Here is a 19750-nt window from a genome sequence, read left to right on the forward strand (position 1 = left end):
GTATCATTTCCAAAGTCAGTGACAATATTTCTGCAGAATCTTTCAAATTTTATGCTGAAATCTTCAAATGACGACCTCATTTGTCTCCAGGAAATATTCTGTTCACATTCTTGTATTTGGATAGCGCAGAGAAATTCACTCAGCGCTCAGCGCATTGCTTTCTCACTAACTTTCTGTAACTAAATGTCATTCTGTACAGGCCATTACTTTTGCTCTTAATATTACTGCTCATTAACTGTGTTTTTTGAAAAAAAGAATTGTAGCAGGATTGCAGATCATTGCGCAAAATATTGAAGGGTTCACAAAATAGCTGGACAAGACATATTCTGCAGTGAGTAAGATTTCTGTGATTAATCAAAAAGGAAGGTGAGAAACAGTGCAATTTATTAATGCAGTTATACACCGTAACTCATAAGAAAAAGAACCTTTTCTCCAAATCAATAGCAACTTAAGGGAATACCAGTAAATGCAATCAGAGAGAAATATATTATCTTAGAATCTCCCTTCCACAACCGAAGATGCTTCTAAGACTTTGAAACTATTTCCAGGAACAAAACAGTGTGGTGTTTATGTTGACTGAACAAGGGACCATTGAATTATTTTTCTTCAAGCATCTATCACATTCTAACCACCCCCCCCCAAAAAAAGAATCAAAACCCCAACCCAAAACAGAAACCAAACCAAACTAAACAAACAAACAAAAAACACAGAGAAGACTCAGAGGGGAATTTTCTTCAACTCTTGTGCATTATTTTTTTCAAGGGAAGATTGAGTGGGATCCAAGTGGCAGAAATAGCTATTAAGCAGAGTTTTTTTCCCCAAATTGTGCAGTTGGCTATGATGAGGTTGACGCCTTAGAGATCTTTTTTTTAACTAAGAAGTTTGAAAAACCGTGCCAAAAGTGGGGAAAATACTTTCCTTGGTGTTAATATTTGTAACAAAGGAATAAACCTCTGCGCTCATACTCGGCAGTTCTCAAACCAGTACCAATCGGCAAAACGTTCCACTGCTGAAGGTCGGTGCGGCTGTGCTTTAGAGTCAAATTCGGAGCCTTCCGAGCTTTGGCCAAGGCAGAAACGGACCTCGGAGGATCCGCAGCGTGCGCGGAGCCGCTCCGCAAACCTCGCCGTGCGTTTGCGGCTCCAGCAAATCAGCGGCAGCGAATCCATAGCGGATCAATCCCGTCCGTCTTGTCATTCCCCGCGTGCTGCCGGGCACCGGCGCTGCACAAAAGCGGGAAGGCAAAAAAGAGGAGCAGCCCAGTGTGCCCGGGACCCGCGGAAAGAGCACCACTTTGCCGCAGCCCAGAGGCAGGAGGAGGAGGAGGAGGAGGAAGCATCACCTTCTCCAGGCGGGCTGACCCCTCTGCCCGCATCTTCCTCCGAGTCGGGGGAGAGAGGGGAACCGCCTGGCGGTGCCTGGTAGGTGGCTGCGGAAGGGGGAGGCGCGGCCGGAGCCGGGGGGTGCGGGACAACCGCGAGATGCGGAGCGGGACACCGCGGGTGCGGTGTGAGACCTCACGGATGTGATGTGAGACCCACGCGGATGCGAAGTGAAACCCCATGGATGTGATGTGAGACCCCACAAATGCAGTGTGAGACCCCACGGATGTGATGTGAGACCCCACGGATGCAGTGTGAGACCCCATGGGTGTGATGTGAGACCCCATGGGTGTGATGTGAGACCTCACGGATGCAGTGTGAGACCCCATGGATGTGATGTGAGACCCCATGGGTGTGATGTGAGACCCCACGGGTGCAGCGTGAGACCCCACAAATGTTATGTGAGACCCCACAGTTGTGATGTGAGACCCCATGGATGCGGTGTGAGACCCCACAGATGCCGTGTGACCCCATGGATGCGTTGTTAAACCCCACGGATGCCGTATGAGACCCCCAGATGCAGTGTAAGACCCCACGGATGCGGTGAGGGAGCCCAGGCAAAGTGCGGGAACTCCCCGGGAGAGGAGAGGGGCACCGTGGGGATGGGGGCAATGTGGGATTCCCCTGGAGCCACGGGGCAGGAGCCCCAGGGCGTGGAGTGGAATTTCAGGGAACACCGAATGGGACCGCATGTGCGGGACCACTGGGAGCGAGGTGGGACTCCTGGGAGTGGTGCGGGAGGGCGGGAGCGATGCGGGACGTCTTAGGTGTGGAACGGGACCCCCGGCAGTAGTGCGGGATGTCTGGGAGCCATGCGGAAATCCAGAGAACCATGCGGGACCCCTGGAGGTGATGAGGGACCCCCGGGAACGATGCGGGATCCCCAGGAGCGATGCAGGACCCACGGGAGAGATGCGGGAATCCCGCGAACGATGCAGAATCCTTGAAGGTGGTGGGGGACCCTCGGGAGCGACGCGGTATCCCTGGAGGCCATGCGGGACTCCCGGGACCGGTGCGGAAACCCCAGGAACGATGCGGGAGGCGATGCGGGATCCCAGGAGCGGCGCGGGACCTCTGGGGTGCAGAGCGGGACCCCCGGAGGCGATGCGGGACCTCCTGGGAACCATGCGGGACCCCTGGAGGGGATGCGGGACTCCCGAGACCGGTGCGGGACCTGTGGGAGGGATGCGGGACCCTCCGGGAGAGATGCGGGACCCCCCGGGAGCGTCTCCGCGTGACGGTGCCAGCGTGATGGGGCACTGGGATGTGATCCAGGGAACTGGGATGGGATCCGGGGAGCTGGGATGGGATCCGGGGAGCTGGTCCGGGCTGCGGTGGGTGCCCGGGGCGGGGGTGGGGACTCGTGTGAACCCGCCCCGTCCCGTCCCCGCTCGGCGCAGCCCCCCGGTCCCCGGCGGCTCCAGGTGAGCATCCCCGCGGGTGGCTGCCAGCCCCGAGCGGCTCGGCTTAGTGCCGTGGGTTCTCCTGGCGCTTTTCGGGGTGAGCAGCTCGGGGGGGAGGAGGAGGAGGAAGAGAAGAAGTGGGTGCAAGCGGTGCTGGGGGGGCTCGTATCCCTAAAACCGGTTAATCGCTCTGTTCCGGTGCTGTTCTAACGGCAGGCTCAGAGCTCAGCCCGTGCGGGGGGATGCTGCACCCCCTTCTCCTTTTGGTTTTCACTGAAAGCCATGCGAAGGCAGAGCCCTTATGGATTTAGGAATGTGTAAGTAGAACATGTTGACGTTGAATAGGTCATTTAAATCTCAGGTTTGTCTTCCAAAGCGCAGAGCTCGAGGCAGCTGCCTCACAAGCAGTTTGAAATTAGTGAAGTGTTATGAGATTTCCCGACAAAAACTATAAAAGTCTTCTAAAACTTAGTATTAGCAGTTTGCTGCCCCTTAGAGGGGGCATTTTATATTTCTCTGTTATTTCCCCCCTCTCCCTTCTTGCTCTATTTCTCTAACAAATGGAGCTGAGCTCTCTGGCTCAGGACTCGCACCCCGCTCCAACCCCCCAAAAGGAGCAGCTGTGGGGGGACCAGGGCTCCCACGCTGTTCTCCTCGCTGACTTCTCCATCTATGCTGTTTAATGGCTTGTGCGGGAGCGGATCGATAGAGATGTCTCTGAATCCCTTTCACATTGCAGAGCTCTGCCTTGCCTTTTAAAAACACATTTAGATTAAAAAGTAAACTAGACATAAGCGGCAGCGGATCTCCATCGGAGCCTCTGCGGCTGAAAAAATGCGGAGAACTCTCCTTTCTCTTTGTGGCTGATTTAAAGTAGACTTAACTCAGTTGGGGACAGTTTCCTTAATTTTAGATTCAGGTGGCTGTTGAAGGGGTTTTTTTCGTTTGGTTTTTTTTTCTCATAATGACTTTTCCTATGTTCTTCTGTTCTTCTACAATCCTCACTGCTCGTATTCCGGATTTTCTTGCCGGTGCAATAGCCCTGTGGCAATACTATTTCTCTTTTGCCTAATGCAAAGCACCACTGCTGGTTATTCTGGGAGCTGAACTCGGAGTGCCTGCTGGGGAAGGGAGACCTCAAGAGCCGAGCAGCGTATTGATTCCATTAGCAGAATTTACAGATCTACCGACAGATTCCTTTTTACGCAGTCGCTTTCCCAGAATTAAAGTTCTCTTCGGGGCACTCGTCGCTGGTGTAGGCCAATAGGTGGCATAAGGTACCCAGAGTAACATCCTGAGGGGGCAGAGGAGGCAAGAATAGACTTTGTACGTGAGCCAGGATTTCCAGAGGGGATGTGTCAGCCAGATTTTGGGGGTTCAACTCGGGATACCTTGGGAAGGTCTCATTTTCAGAGGTGAGTCCTGCATTCTTATTTTCTCCAGTCGCAAGTGCGGTATTTTACCAAATCCTTCTCTACTCTAAGCAATTAGGGTTAAATCCACAGTTTTGATAGGATTCAATCAGGGTTGATCTCCTAAACTCAGTAGAAAGCAGAAGTGGCTTTTGGGCTTTGCAGAGTGTGTTAATTATCTGCTGCTGGGGGGAAGTGTTATTTCTGATGAGAATGGAGGGGATTTGTATAGAGAAGTCTATTGTCTCCTTGTTGCCTTCTACTTTTCTAGATTTCAGTGCTGAAAAAGGTAGTTCTCCGGGGAGTGGGAAGGTTTCTGTGTCTATAAACCTCTACTGAGATAGCACAACTGTAGCACAACTGTAGACTGAGATAGCACAACAACATTTTTATGTTCTGAAATTGTGTAAATTATTTGCATATGGGTAGGTAGCAAAAATATGATAAAAGAGCTTTAGCTGACAGTAATTATACCTAGATTTTATACAGTGCATGTTATCTGTAGATTTTAAAGCTGTTCTTTTTATAATGAGGTGCAGTATCATTATTTCAATATAATTGCAGGAATTGAAGAAAGGGAAATGTCCAGAAATATTATCCAAATTTTCAGAGTCACAGATCTTTACTTATCTTTTGGACCTCCTTTATATAGGCTGAAAAATTTTGTTTATCTTAAAATAAGAAAAAATCTCTATTTATTCATAGCGGAGGACATTAAAGCTCCTTTTGAAGAGACCTTCCTTGAACTCTGTGTCTGAATGTCTGTGTCTTGTTATCAGTCTCAGCACTAAGGCACCCCACAGACATGGGAGCAGCTCTTCAACTTCCTATACTTGAGTATGGGCAAAGGAAAAGAGAACAGAGGTTTTCTGCTGAACTGATACAAACTCCGGTGTGATCCCTACCATTATTCCTGAGGTGGGTGAGGTTGGATATTTTCCAAAAATGTCGGTTGTAGAAAGAGAGAGGTCCTGAAGGAGAAGCATTTCTTTGCTCACCCTCTTTATTTCTCAGGGCAACAAGAATAGATCCGACCATCAGTATCACCTTAACTGTGGAATTACAGCTCTAGGAAAGGTTAAATCAGCTGTTATATTAATACTCACTGCCAAGCCCATGGGCCAAGTTCAGCCTCAGTGCAAAACAAGGTTCAGCAGTGACTGAGCTGAGCTCCAAAGCACCTTGAATTCACATGGACTGCGGAGAAAGCTGGGCTTTCTCCTCTCAGAGTTGGTGCATCAGCCAGAAGTGTGCTCTTTGTTCTGGCTGAGCCTCCAGTGAAGCCGGGATTGGACACATTGCCTGCCTCTGTGCTGGGATCATTGCCAGAGACCGCCGCCGCTGCTCCTGTGGCTGCCTGCTCTTTGCATCCCTCCTCCCTGGTGGCTGAGCAAGCTGAGCCCCACATGCTTTCAGGTAAACTGAGTGCTGGTTAACATGAAGTGCACGTGAAAAGCAGATGCTCTGTGGAGTCTGATGTGAGCTAGAGTCAGAGTGAGAAGCAGGCTGTATCCTGTTGGGCAATGTCTTTCCTAGCAGCCCATCCTTCCTCTTGGTTACTTGAAAGCAGGTTGTGGCCTTGCTTGCTTATTACCTTTCCTCCTAGAACCCCTCCGTGTCTGAGCCCATTTGTTTGCAGTGTGCCTCCTGTCTAAAGGCTCTAGATTTAAAGAACTTGTTTACTTGCTACTGGAGCATATACGTTAAAGAGACCTGCCCAAGGCTAATGACTAGAAACAAAGCTCAGGTCTCTAAACTCACATCATTCCCTGCCTTGCAAATTTTCAGTTATGGGACATCTGCCAAGAACACATAATATAGCAGAGCTCATGAATAAATAAAATATATTCCACTAACCTGTGGATATTTTCTTCTTATCTTGTCTTTGCCCCATCTCTTTGTTCTTATTTCTTGCTCCTCATCTTTTGCTTTCTATTTAGCTGCTCTTTCCTTTTTTAGAGTTTGCTTTTTCCTTTTCCACATGTGAGATCATCTTATTTTATTCCCATGTTCCCTCTTTACTGCCTGAGGGGGAAGTAATATCCAGAAAACAAAGCAGGATGCTACCTGACTGCCCTTGTCCTCTGGCTCTCTGTAAAGAGCCAAATCCTATGAGATGGAAACTGTCCTTGATCTGTCCACTCAATGATTCTGCACCATTTAATGTGAGGTGTTCATCTGCTTCAAGGTGTAACCCCAGTATGCATCTCTATTCTTTACCATTTGTTATTTCTTATGCCACATTTCCTTCTGACCCCTTTTATTTTACCATAATTTACTGATGCTTCTTCCCTTTATGCTTCACTTTGTATTTTGTTTGAACCTGTTCTATCCTGTCTTGTCTTACTATCATTAATAACATATGTAATGTCCTAACAGCAGTGTGTTAAACTGCTGTCATCTGTCATTTGGGGATAACTTGCTCATTCTTTCTTGGAAAGGAATTCTCTGACAGTTGCTTGTAATGATTTTCTTTTATTCTGCTCTAGAATAGATACTTCTAAAATACTTATCTTGCTTGTAGAGGAAGGTGGTGTTTACCATGTTGATCTTATTTTCTGAGGGAAATCGTTCCACAGTATTGTTTTAAGAGACATTTTTTTCTGGGAAGATGACCTTTTATGTTAGGAGGTGCTAGAATGATACTGTACTTGTTCTAGAGCTTAGTTTATTCTGACTTCAGGTCACTCCCTGTGTCAGAGATAAAGGTGGAGACCTTGAACTTCATGTGTTATTCTGCAAGGAATTAGAGTACGTCTGGAGTAAGCGTGGAGGTTTCTCTGGTTGAGTTATTGGTAGTATTGATATAAAGGGTTGTGAAAGGCTTCACTCATTTTGCCCTCTCTAAATTGTTTCCCTCACTGATGACTGTTCTGCTAGGTGCTCCTGATGTCCTTGGTCTTAGTGTGATTTTCTGTTCTCCATCTCTTTATCCACAAGCTCTCCAGCTCATCTTCTCACTGTTCACAACAAAGTGCCACATTAATTTTGCCTTCCCATTCCTGGCAGGTGAGAAGGAGCTGAGATGGGTCTCAATTTACGGGCTCTCATGGCCGCTTAGAAGGCTGTTACAGCTCAGCCTTTTGGACTTTGCTCTTTTCAGAGCAGCTGCATGCCCTGGCTGCAGAATTCAGCCTGACCTGAGTCTACTACCATCTCTGCCAGGTGGGTTTATCTGTTGAAGGTTGAATTTGGAAGGGGGAGCTGCCTGATTTTGATCCAGCGGAATTGATCCACATGCAGTGGCATTCAGGCAGCATTGCACCATCCTTACCTCTGCCAGCAGCAGCAAGAAATGCAGTTGTTCCCTTTCACCCTGCAAGGTTTGTGCTGGCAAAGGTGTGAATGCTCTGGAAGTATACTGATTCTGCTGCATCTGCCTCACAGGAGTTTTAAATTGATAAAAAATTGTGAGATTTATGGACAAAAACAGTAATAGTCTTGTAAAACTTAGTATTAGCAATGTGCTGCCCCATATCGGGGGCATTTTCTATATCTCTGGGGTTTTTTTCCTCTGTTTCTCTGAGCCTAACAAATTGCTGCTGTTGATGTAACTGCAGGCAGGTCACCTGTGGGAGGCAGATAACTGACTCAGGAAGAGTCTGTGAACAGCTTTGATTTGCATGGAGGAGTTAAGACAGCCTGGGTAGTTTGATAAAAGTTAGAAGCATTTCTGAGAATTCTGCTCTGCTCCTTCCTTCTCTTCTACCTCACCTCCTCTTCTTGAGCTGAGGAGAGTTGATGCTGCTTCCAGCAGCGTTAATTGCTCTGAAGGCTTCAGCTCAGAAACTTTGATGTGAGTGGATTGCAGAGGGCAGGGGGATTCTTTAGTTTAGCGAGAGAATTGACTTCATAGTTTGTGAAGTGCAGTGATAAATCTATAATATTGCTTTAGTATACAATTATTGTCAGTCAGTATGTTTAAAAGGGGGGTGGTGGAGGACTGAATATGTCCTAAAGAAGACTCCATTTTATTGAAGATTTTATTATATGTTTTCTTTTTTTTTTTATAATTAAAATTCCTTAGTTATCTGAATCATTGTAACCGCTGATTTAACTCGATTACAATTCCAAAGCTGCTTTGTAATTTTATGAACTCCATTTATTGCCAGTTGGGAGAAGAACAAATAAAGCCATAAGTTAGGTTTTGATTTTGAAAACAACCAACTCATTACTGCAGCAAAAATTTCAATCAGTCCCGCACGTTTTAGCCCAAGCTAGTGGCAAGCGCTGAAGGATGGTTTCAGTATGACATTTTACTAGTAGACACCTTTTCCTGGAATAAGCAGCTGGAAAGGATGCTGCCTTGTATATTCTTTGTGGGCTGAGAAGATTTCTGTGTTCCCCTGTCCAGTGGGATGTTTGCACTGTAAAGGACAGACAGTACGGATCACTACCACTCTTTAAATTCACCCATGAAACTGGTAAGAGCTTGAGCCAAACAAGTGGGATAGCATAAGTCTTTGCTGACATTTTAGCGTAGTGCTGTTAGTCTGGGAATAGTAATAGTGTTTATGGTCTCATTTTTTTGTAAGCTGTTATTTTCATGGAGTTGGGATTTTGTTTTACTATTTGCCGTGTGTTACGCCAGACAAAGAACAGTTTTTCTCACTTATTTTTATTAATTTTTTAGGAGGACAGAGGAGTACAAAGCTAAGGATGAGTTAGCTCTTTGGGTCTTGTGGTAGATTTGACACTCATATAAGAGTTGTTGGGGGACACCTTAAAACTTGTGAGTCTTAAAAATGTGAAAAACCTAATTTTGAAGCACTTAGTACTTGGCTATGTGTTTATTCTTGGCTTTCTGGGATGCCCCATCCATCTCCTGGTTGTGACGCCAACCTTTTCTGAGGCCTTCTGGAAGTGCTAGAGGTATTGGATGTGTTTTAGCCTTCTTAAGCTATCAGGCCTCCTTGGAGCTGAGCAAAAGCCGCAGTTGAAGAAAATATTTGAGAAGAAGTTTGTTCATTATCTTGTAAGAAGTCCAGCGTGACTTGAGAGTCTCTTTGTTTGTGTATATCTACCTCTATCTGAAAACTTTGGGTTGAGTCTCAGCTGGCCGCTGTGACAGCTGCTGGCCCTGTGCCTAAGACTTGGATCTTAGGCAGTCAGATGTTTCTCTTAGTGATAAATCTCACTGATTTCAGCTGGTATTGAGTGTTTATGTATTCAGACACAAAGTCTGAACTTTAAAGATCTTCGAGGCCCCTGGGGCCTTTGGGAAGCTGCTGCACAAATGAAATGAGAGGCAGAAGTCATCATTTTTCTCTCCAAGGTTTTACTGAGCATATACCGAAATATTTCATTGAAACACAGACCAAAGAAAGAAATACAATTTCAAGTATCATCTTCTTCCTTCTGGTGAGTAGTGAATTAGCACAGCCAAACAGGTTTTTGCTTAAAGTGATGTTTGTTGGTACTTTGCTTCAAGCAGCAGCTTATAAAGGGAAACTACCAAATAAAACGAATTGTGTATTGCACTTGAAGTAGTTTCTTGCAACGCAGTGTATATGCTTAATTAAATCTAATTCTTTCCCCGAAGATGTATTGTCAGAGTCTCAGATCTTGTTCTGGATCTGTTGACATGGGCTCCTTATATGTTGTGCCGCCTTTGAAATCCTTGGGACTTACTGTGGGAGTTTATGAATCTGTCTGGCTGAAGTTAAACCCAGGCAAAAACCTAAGAAATCCCTTGTCCTCTTAAAGTCTTCTGCAAAACCTCTGCAGATTTGTTGGGATTAGGATTTACCCAGCCACCTGTCTTGATTTTTTTTTCTGGACATTTTTATGGGTCATCTTCGAAAAATATATTTGTAAGAATAAGGTGAGAGAAGGAATGACTGTGTCCAGATTTAGACTCTCCACTACAGAGATTGACATGCTGAGTCCCACAGAAGACCATCGAGATGGTTGGGGGTTGGAGCACAGAGCATACAAGGAGAGGCTGACAAAGATGGGTTTGTTCAATATAGAGAAGAGAAGGTCCAGAGGAAACCTTCCTGTGGTCTACAGTTATTGGTGGGTAACTTTTCTCAGAGATGCACAGTGATGTGATGCAAGCCAGTGAGCTCAAGCTGGAACAAAAGATGGTCTGATTAAACTCTAGGAAAAACATTTTCACCATAACAGGGGACCCAGCACTGGCCTAGGTTGTCCATAGAGTTTGGAAAATCCTGGAGATATTCAAACATCAATTGGTCCTGAACAGTCTGCTCTAACTGGTCCAGCTTTGATCACTGAGTTAGACATGATGACCTTTTCAACACAAATTAGTTTGTAATGCTGCCTGGAAAGTCAAGAGGAGGGGTGGAACAAAATGATGTCAAATATAGGACTGGTGCACCTATGTCCCAAAATGTGAGTGCGACAAGAAACTGAACCTTCTAGAGGGCTGAGTATGCATAAGGCTTACACAGTGGCTCTGAACAGTATGTCCCAAGAGCTTGGTCTGCATCTAATGTTTCTGTAGCACCATGCTACACTCTACCTTGGACTCTGAGATGGCACCTGATGGACACAGCTGGCTGTCTTGACTTATAGAACGCAGGATCAGCTGCTCCCAGTGTTGGATAGAAGGCTGCATCCAATTCCTTTTCTGCATCCAGAGGTTTCTGTGCTCAATAAGGTCTCTCTTGCAGGTATTTTCTCCAGCTACCTCCACATATCCTCCCTTAGCATGTAGCTTCATGTCCTACATGCTGACACATTGTAAAAGTCACTTGAATACTTTGAAAGTGATTGTTGGATGGAAACAGATTGCCGGACTTACATAACTGAGCTCTAGAGCTTTGCTTCAGAGTTATCTTTTGTTAAGAGAATTTTTTTTTTGAACAACACAGGTTCCTTTAGTGAAATTAATGTGCTTCAAACACAAAGGTTTTTACAGTGTTTCAGTTGAAGGTTTCACCCCAATTATCAGTAATAACAATTGCTTGTGTTCTTGTTGCCTAAGAGACTGTGCAAGTTGCTTTGGGAATTTCATCGCGGAAAAGAAAACTTTCGTTTATCTCTGAGATTAATAGACTTTTTTCAGAACATAAAAAAATAAATACCACACAACTTTAGCTACTCAGACTGCCAAGTAAAATTAGATATATAGCAAAGGAAGAAATGGAACTGTAATGGAGAATTTTTAGATAGCCAGTTTCTGCCTTCCATCCTCAGCGCCTCCATCCCATTCACATCTACACTAAGTATATACATCCATGGGCCTAAACTGCAGAACAGGATACTTAAGCAGATGGTAGGAAAATAGTTTGGAAAGAACAAGGACGCTCAAGAACTGAACTACATTCCTCAGCCTCTCTGAGCAGGATTTGTCATGGGAGTTTAAATAAACACCTGTCAAAAATTGTTTAGGAATAACTGATCCTGCCTTGGGATGGGGGAAGCATTGAGTTATATTACTCTTCAAGATCCATCCCAACCTTATTTCTATAGTCAATAGTGTATTGCTAATGTGACCATTTCGTTTATAAATGAAAATACCCAAAGTGACTGAGATGCGCTCATAATGATATTGGAGAGGGAGATTCTTCTTAAGTAGCTTATCCCAGTGCTACGACTTTACAGAATAAAATTATAATGGGTTATAGATCGACAATTGAGTGGTTTAGCACCGTGCCATCTGTGGCTGAATTGCCCTTGTAGCTCTTTTGGTTGTGAGAGTGTTAGTGAAGGTGTGATTGGTAGCAGAGGCAGGACTGATTTCACATTTCTCTCTGCAGTTTTTTTTCTGCTATGATGCACTGTAAAGTAGTCCTGCGATTTATGTTCATAGATGTCTCTTCCCATCATAAGGTGGAAAAGTTCTGCTGTATGGGGTGCATAGATTTGTCATTGTTCAGAACAACTTTTTCACCCAGTGAAGCTGACTGTTGTGATTGGACTTTGAGAAACACCATCTTTCTTCTAAAAGGAAAAAAAAATAAGAAGGATTAGGAGGGGAAAGAGGTAATCTAGGATCAGAAATGATCAACAGTTCTGCTACATGACAAGTCATCTGTGCTAGGAATTGGAGGACAATTCCTCAGACTCCAAAGTGAGAAATGAGAATAACTAGTTTTCCTTTACAATGTAACATGAGCTAACAAATGGAAAATTTTGAATATCAGGTAAATCTTCCCGATGGTGAGTTAGATCTTGATTTTAACTCTCTGTTACCCTTCCACAAGAGATAGAAATAGTCTGAATTTCACTGAACTCCATATTCCTTTCCTTAACATGGAAGAGTTGCGGTTCACTGTGGATATAATTCACTTCTGAGCAGAGGATTGTGAATCATTAATATTCTGCTTGAAAACTCAGGACAGTCTTAAATTGTTCATGGACCGGTGTATTAGAGAAACAAATAAATATATGTCTAATTGTTTATCCTTTTATGTTAGCTCTGGAGGGGTTGTGGTGGTAGGATAGATTGTGCAGTTTCTCACCTCTGCCATCACAGCCTCTCAATGCAGCTGCTGACTGCTGAAACTACCTTATAAACCAATGAAAAATATTTTTTTAAAAATGAAGAAATATTTGAAGGTGTATTATTTCAGGAAAAATGAGTTGGCATAGTAATATTTACAGCCCAATGAGTAGTTTTGCTGAGTAACAGCAGCAGCATACATGCTGAACAGGGGCTACTGAACCTGCCACTGAGTCCAGTTAGAGACTGTCCTTCCCCTTTGTGAGGGGAACCTTATAAATCACTTTTTTTTTTTTTGGAAATGCCTGCTATAGCGCTGGTCTGTCAGAATGATTTTACTGTTGTTTTAGGGCCCAAACACCCAATCCTGTGTCTGAGGGTACCAGTCTGAAGAGAGTGTTGGTGTCAGGGAATGCGGGCTGCACTTGTTTGTGGACTGCCGATCCACTGTGTGACCTCAGGCATGCTACTTTCCCTACAGGTGTATCTACAGCATCTTATTTGCTTAGGTAGAACAATATTTCAAAGCCAAACTACCTCTGTGAGTGAAACAGAGTTTCAGCTGGGACCTCCTTAGACTCTAGACTCATTAAGAAATATGTCGATTTATTTTTACTCCATGTCATTTTTCCTGTATGTATGAGCATCTGGTGCTGGGATCGTTGTCAGGTGTTTTTGACCACTAATAGTACTATGAATTACTACAATAGGCATCACAGTAGGATATTTTTGTTCATCATGCTTATTGGAGAACTACTTGAATAGGAACAATGTAGGACTCAGTGGAAAATAGGGTCCAGAGTATTAATCTGAGGCAGAGAATTTATAGAAACTGCCCTCATCGAAGAGATCCTTTGACATACATATTGCAAAGTTCACTTCAAACAGTACTTCTTGTTTTGAAACTGTGCTCTTGGTGGATGTCATTAAGATGACCTGTCAAACAAAATTATAGCCAAAAAATTATACTGGAGAGAGAGGATTTTGCCATGAAACAACAGCAGTGTTGACCTGGTCATGACAATGCCTTAGGGAGTCTTCTCATTTTCTTAAATATTTCTGTGAACTTTAGCAACTGGGACAATACAGCTCATGGAAATGCTTGACGTGGGTGGCTTTGGTGGAAGCTGAGAGGTGGTGTAACTGCAGCTTTTCAACTACGTTTAATTGGTGAGGATTTACCAGCAGATTTTCAAGCAAACACATTTCAGTCTGTCAATTCCACTCAGTTAAGGTGGATAATGATCTTTTAATTTTATATGAACATAATATAAATTGCAGAGCCTTTGGGAGTGTTGCAAGGAGTAAGTCTTGTTAACTGTTTTGGCGTACGCTATCTTCAGGAGCTTTTCAAGTTAGGAAGAGAATATCTTTTTCTCCTTTTTTTCCCCTTAAATAAAAAAAATGAAAAAGCAAGTCAAATCACTGACTGCATTCCCAAAGATACTCCTGGCCTGGTGATTCTACAGCTGGTGCTGTTTTTCCTTGCCCTTTTCTCCTGCCCACCCCTTGGTGTATACTCTGTCCTTGCCGGCATCCTCATAGTGAAAATCAGCAGAATTTCACTTTGATTCTTCTTGCCTAGTATTAGCCATATGCAATTTACTCACTTTAGTGATACAGACTGCTTATCTGGTCAATAGAGTGATGAACTTCTCCAGTGGATGATTTACTCCATCTGAGAACGTGCACCTAAACTAAGTGTCATGAACCATGGGTTGGAGGTTCTCATTCTATTCTTGCTTGTGCTCTTTCACTTTGAGTTATAATAGCTCCATTTCTTCCTTATGCAGTTTTTTGGAGGAGTTAATTCTTTTAAAAAGAAACTATATTTTGTTTAGAAGATGATTTTTCCACAGATATGTATATTTAAATAATTTTACATTTCATTGTCATCAATGTTCCTAGCAGCTGCTGTTGTTTCCAAATGATGATCGTTTCTTTCTGATTTCCATTTCATTGCAAAGATGCACAAACATTTGGCACAAATTAAGTTTCTGAAACAGTCTGGTGACATCAGTAGAATTGTACCAGCGTGGATTTAGGCAAGTAGGCTCACGCAGAAGTGACATCAGAACAAAATTTGGCCCTGGATACTTCAACGTGAACTTTATTTACTTAAGATCTCCTGGGAGGTTGTACTGAATCCATTTTAAGAGAAATGTAGTTGCGTAGTTCTGTTATTTTCATGGCATTTTAATGCAATATTCTGGATAAAGGACGTCACTGCCAATGGACTATAAAAAAGAAATTACAATGAAGGAAATAATGTAGCTGATGAATTTATTCTCTTTGCCTCACAGAATGTCTATAACCACAGAGCAGTTTCGTCAGACGGTTGTGTTGTTTGTGCCAGATGACTTTTTACAGTTAACCTCTGCCTCCACAGACTGTTTGCAAGTGATTTTACAGTTTACTATGTCAAATATTAAAAAGGAGAGCTGATGTTTACAGCTTATATCACAGTGAAAGACATTGTGCCAAGTAATATTTCCTTACATTTTTCCAGGCTTAATTACATGTGCTAAAGCAGTTATTACTGCCCAGCTGACAAGCAATAGCTTCAGTCCTACTAACTGGATTTCAGTCCAGATCTGTTATTGCAGTAGATCAAGTAAATTATACATGCATTTGGATATTTTACTGTGCTCAGGGAGTCAGAAAGCATAAATAGTACTGGTAGGTGGTGCATCAGATTATTGTTTGTTTTATGCTGAGGGGACAAATTAAAACATTTAAAAAATCAGTGAAAAATTTTGATCCTAGGATGAAGTTTTTTAGGCTGTTATCCACACCCTTTTAAAGGTACATAGATATCTAAAACTGCATGTGTGTAGCTGGGGTGATCTGCTGAATCTCTTAACTCTCTGGAAATTTGCAGAAGTTAGGGTCCAGCTGGTTGTCTGTGTCACTAAAAGACAAAAGCTGGTGCCTGGGATATTGGTTGCCCAAATAAGACTCTTTAGAGGGAAATTGCTCAAAACTCAGTTTTCTGAATTATGAAACCTAATATGGAAATCTTCCAAAATCATGAGATTCTTTAGAAAAAAAACATCCTTGAGCCCTGTAAATTGTTTGTAGAGTCACAGAGATTTGCCTGCCCTTTCAAGTTCGTGTCAGTATTGTATCCCTCTTGACTTCGGTGTGAGCAAGACTTGGCTCTATTTATCTGTATTCTTTCAGTTTCCTGAAATGTATATTTTCTTAGTCCTCAGAGGTTTATGAAGTGCTACCCTATAGCAAGCAGGAGGTGAGGCTGTAGGCAACACAGCCTTGAAGCAAATGGTTAGAGAATCTGCAGTATTTTAAGTAGCAAAGAACAACATAGTCTATCCAACTGTAAATCAGTTCAACTTTCTTTCCATTGTGCCTGGATAATCACAAACAGATTAATGCTAACAAAAGCTGAAGATGTCCCAATTTGAAATTACCAGTAGTTGAGGTAATACCATGCTCAAATGTGCAACACGTCAAAAAAGATGTGGCAAAGCTTGTGATGCAGGACCTCACAGAATACGGGGACTTTGTGTAGAGAATACATGAAAGATAACTGAGAACAAGAAACTTTGCTGACAATTATGTTTATGGTATGGGGATCCATATTGCCACTAAAACTCTTTTAGGAGGTTGTTCCGGAATAGGCTGGAAACCATGGCACTTTGGGGTATGTTATATATCTGTGGCATAGCTCTTTCAGAGGAACCATATATACAAATTCTGTCTTTGTGATTGTCCTTCTGTGAGCTTTAGGGATTTCATAGCGTGCTAAAAGCACAGAAATTTGCTATCCCCCTTCCAAGGCAGACAATGGGCCTGTGGCCTCACCAGCAATGTGTGACTGCAGAAGTGTTGGCTAGAGCCCATCTCTAAATTGGATTGGGAAGAGTTGGATCCTGTTGTTTTGGTTTTTATTCTAATGTTTGTATCCTTTTCATACAGCTTTCCTGGCTTTTATTTGGCCCTCAAGCTTAACATTTGGAACTTCTGTTTGTTAAGTTTTTCTTCCAGTGTCTTGGAAAATAACATTGATCCTTCCAGTAAGATTCTTTTGTGCTTTGTTTCATTTTCTATTCTATATGAGTTCTTACCCAGTAGCTTATTGAAACAACTGAAGTAATTAAAGCAACCAAGTAACTAACATCTGGTATGTGTTTGCTTACTCTCTTCAGGGCAAGCAGTGTGTGCTTTGGAATGGTTAGCAGTTTGTTATGTTATATATGAATACTTGTTGTTTACAGAAGATCAAAGAGGTTAATGTCGTACTTCAAGTTGAGAGTTGCAAAGTTTGTGGTAGCTCAGTGTTCTTAGGATGTTCATGACACAGGCTTTGACGCTGCAGGAAGCATCGTTTCCAGCTGAGCACTGTTTTACCCTTGAGTAAAACAGTTGGTTGAGTGAGTAAAGGGTTCTCTTGGGTAGAGAGTTGTGCTGCGACAGAAGTTGTCGTCTGTGGTCTCTGTTCTGTGGCTGGAGTCACTTGTTTAAATGCTACAAATTGTTCCGATGGTGCCTGGCACAACAATGTCCTGGTCCATGCCTCAAGGATCAAGGTCCCCGCAAGTGAAACAAGATGTTCTGCAGGTCGTGAAGCAACTTTTGACATTGTTATCATGAAACTTTCCTGTACATTCTTGCTTTAATCTAAAAATCACTTAATAGTAGTATCATAGCGGGTTCCGGATCATGGCCTTTCTAAGCAAGATCCATTTTCTCTCTGCATCTTGCACAAATTATGACTAGAGTGCCCTCAAAACAAAGCAGTAAATTGTTGCTGACTGAATTTATTATATAGAGCAATTACGTGGAGGCACCATTATGAATATCATCTGCATAATCAATATGGTTTTATATTGCTGTCTCAACAGTAAGGCAGTCGAGTGTGCTAAGGATTTGCTGAGCACTAAGTTCTTGCTTTACTTATTTCTGAGTAAAACTTGCTCTGTTTTTGCTATTGTCAGAGGTGCCCCCAGACAGTCTGAGACCTTGCCTCAGATTTTTTTATAGTACTAGCTTACATTGCTAGTGCTCTCATCTTAATAAATTGCTGAAAGTGAAGCAGAGATTTTAGTTACTAAAATTAATCAATAAATAGAGTCTTTTTGGGTTTGAATATATTTTGACCTCCAGTCACCACAGTTCATGAGGTTTTTTTTTTTCAATTTATTGTGTTGTAAACCGCATCTTGGCTCTAGATCATGACTGAAGTGTGGTACTCTTTGTCAGCTGAGTCCTGCTGCCTTTCATCTGTGAGTAGAGATCAGTACCTTTATTTTATGTCTTAATCATTCCTAAAAGCTGAGCCTTGGGAAATGCCTGGAGCAACTGTATCTTACAATCATTCTGTTAGCTAGTAAATACCTGTCGTCAAACTACATCTTAAAGTGTAAAATCACTTATATGTGCACAGTTTATCATGCCATAAAAGCTGACTACTCTCTGGATTGCTTACTTAGAAAACAGTTTGTCTCCCATAGAGGTTCCTCCCTTCCCTAATCTTAGCAGAAGAAGATCTTTATCTTCATTGTATAGTAGGCTATGCATACAGTAAAATTAATGTTTCAAACTAATCTGGATTTAAGGTAAATTATTTAAAGGGGCTTGTGGTGTGGCCAGGAAAATAAATAAATTTTCCAAATTTTTTCAGAATAACATTTTTCTTTCACTATATAAATAACACTCACTCTGAATAGGGATCTATTTTTGCAAAATTAATTACCAAAGAAAATACATAGTTTCAGCATCTTCTGGCCCTGGTTGCTCATGTGTTATATGTGTCAGTTGTTGTTATACACAGGGAGATTACTGTGAGATTATCAGTAGCTTTGGCTGGAATGAGTCCCATGAAGAAGAAGAAGTAGAATACATGAGGTTTATAGCATCAGACCCTGTGTTTTTATTTATGCGAGGTATTATCAAAAAATAATACAAGGAAACTGGTAGGAGAACAGCGCTGAGTAGATCTTTAGCGATATTTGTGACAAATGTAAAGAAACCTTTGCACACGGGGTAGATAAAGGCGAGGTGAGTTGTCTTTCTGATCATGGTTCAGAAAGTCCTTTATAACCTCCCGCTCCGCTCTCATGCCGACATACAGCAAGGATACAACCATGATGCACACAATGAGAAGAGGGAAATAGATATGACCTCAATGGCCTTCATTAACTCAGTCAGGAGACCTTGTGGAGCAGCAAAAAATATTCAAACTCCATGTCTCAGCTTTGAGTGCTAATTGGTGCTATTGCAGGAGGCACTGAAAGATGGACATGTATAGAAATTACTCTCTGTTCCCTGAATAACTTCCTCAAGCCAATAATGAGCACCAAAGCAATTTTGACTGATATGAGTCCATCTGTTAGGACTGGAGAATTACAATGCTCACTTGTCACATTTAAAATTCATTGACTTCCATATTAAATTGAAATAAATTAGCCTAGAATACATCAATTAATGTTTAAGTTCAGAGATCAAAAAAATTTGCTCTCCTCATGATCAGAAGTTACATATAATCTCCTGACAAGTATAAGAACTGCCAATTTTGGTTTGAAGGCAATTGTTCCTTAGAAGGAAAGCAAAAGCTAAGTTCTCCTGAAAAAGTTTACTTATTCGCTAGTAACTATATCTGTCTTTTTTAATTTAGTTTCAGCTGAATGATTTAACTAACAGTAAAATATGGAAACATTGAAATGTCCTTCTGTCTGCAGGTGTGCACAATTACTCGCTGTGGCAAAATTTCTGTGGAAGTTCCATCTCTGGAAGCTGTTTCCAGAAATGACATTTCAACACCAACTTCTCAGCATTACTTTAGTGGTTGTGGCTATGCTCTGGCAGAATAGGAAGAGCTTCTGGAACTGACCGAGGTCGGGAGGGTTGGGACACTCCAGGTGAGAAGGAAGGCAGGTAGAAAAATACCTCGAGGGAGTGCAGATACCTGAATAAGTACTAGACAAAATGCTGAAGTCAGGAACTGAAAAGCTCCAAATGCACTTTTGATACGTTTTCATGGATACAAAATACTCTTCTGTGGATGACTCTAGAAAGAAATTAATTGATACGATGACAGAAGTAACAGCAGTCCATGTTCAGGCAGACAATGTTGACAGTGATGAATTACAAACTGCAACATCATATAAAACAATACAA

General features: G+C 42.6%; 1 protein-coding gene across 5 annotated transcripts in view; it reads left to right on the top strand.

Annotated features, from left to right (window-relative positions):
- The first annotated feature begins 787 nt into the window (after positions 1-787).
- The window catches only part of KCNS3 (potassium voltage-gated channel modifier subfamily S member 3), a 29539-nt gene continuing 10576 nt past the window's right edge, over positions 788-19750 (top strand). Inside the window, exons 1-5 of one of the 5 annotated variants that reach the window (XM_054063176.1) lie at positions 2898-4200; positions 4903-5115; positions 5212-5613; positions 7207-7362; positions 16550-17856. In XM_054063176.1, coding sequence (XP_053919151.1) covers positions 17806-17856 — 51 coding nt within the window. In that variant the 5' untranslated portion in view covers positions 2898-4200; positions 4903-5115; positions 5212-5613; positions 7207-7362; positions 16550-17805. The other 4 variants (XM_054063177.1, XM_054063179.1, XM_054063180.1 and 1 more) reach the window with 4 other exon arrangements.

Source organism: Cuculus canorus, chromosome 3 (genome assembly GCF_017976375.1).
Source record: "Cuculus canorus isolate bCucCan1 chromosome 3, bCucCan1.pri, whole genome shotgun sequence".
Classification (NCBI taxonomy): Eukaryota; Metazoa; Chordata; class Aves; order Cuculiformes; family Cuculidae; genus Cuculus; species Cuculus canorus.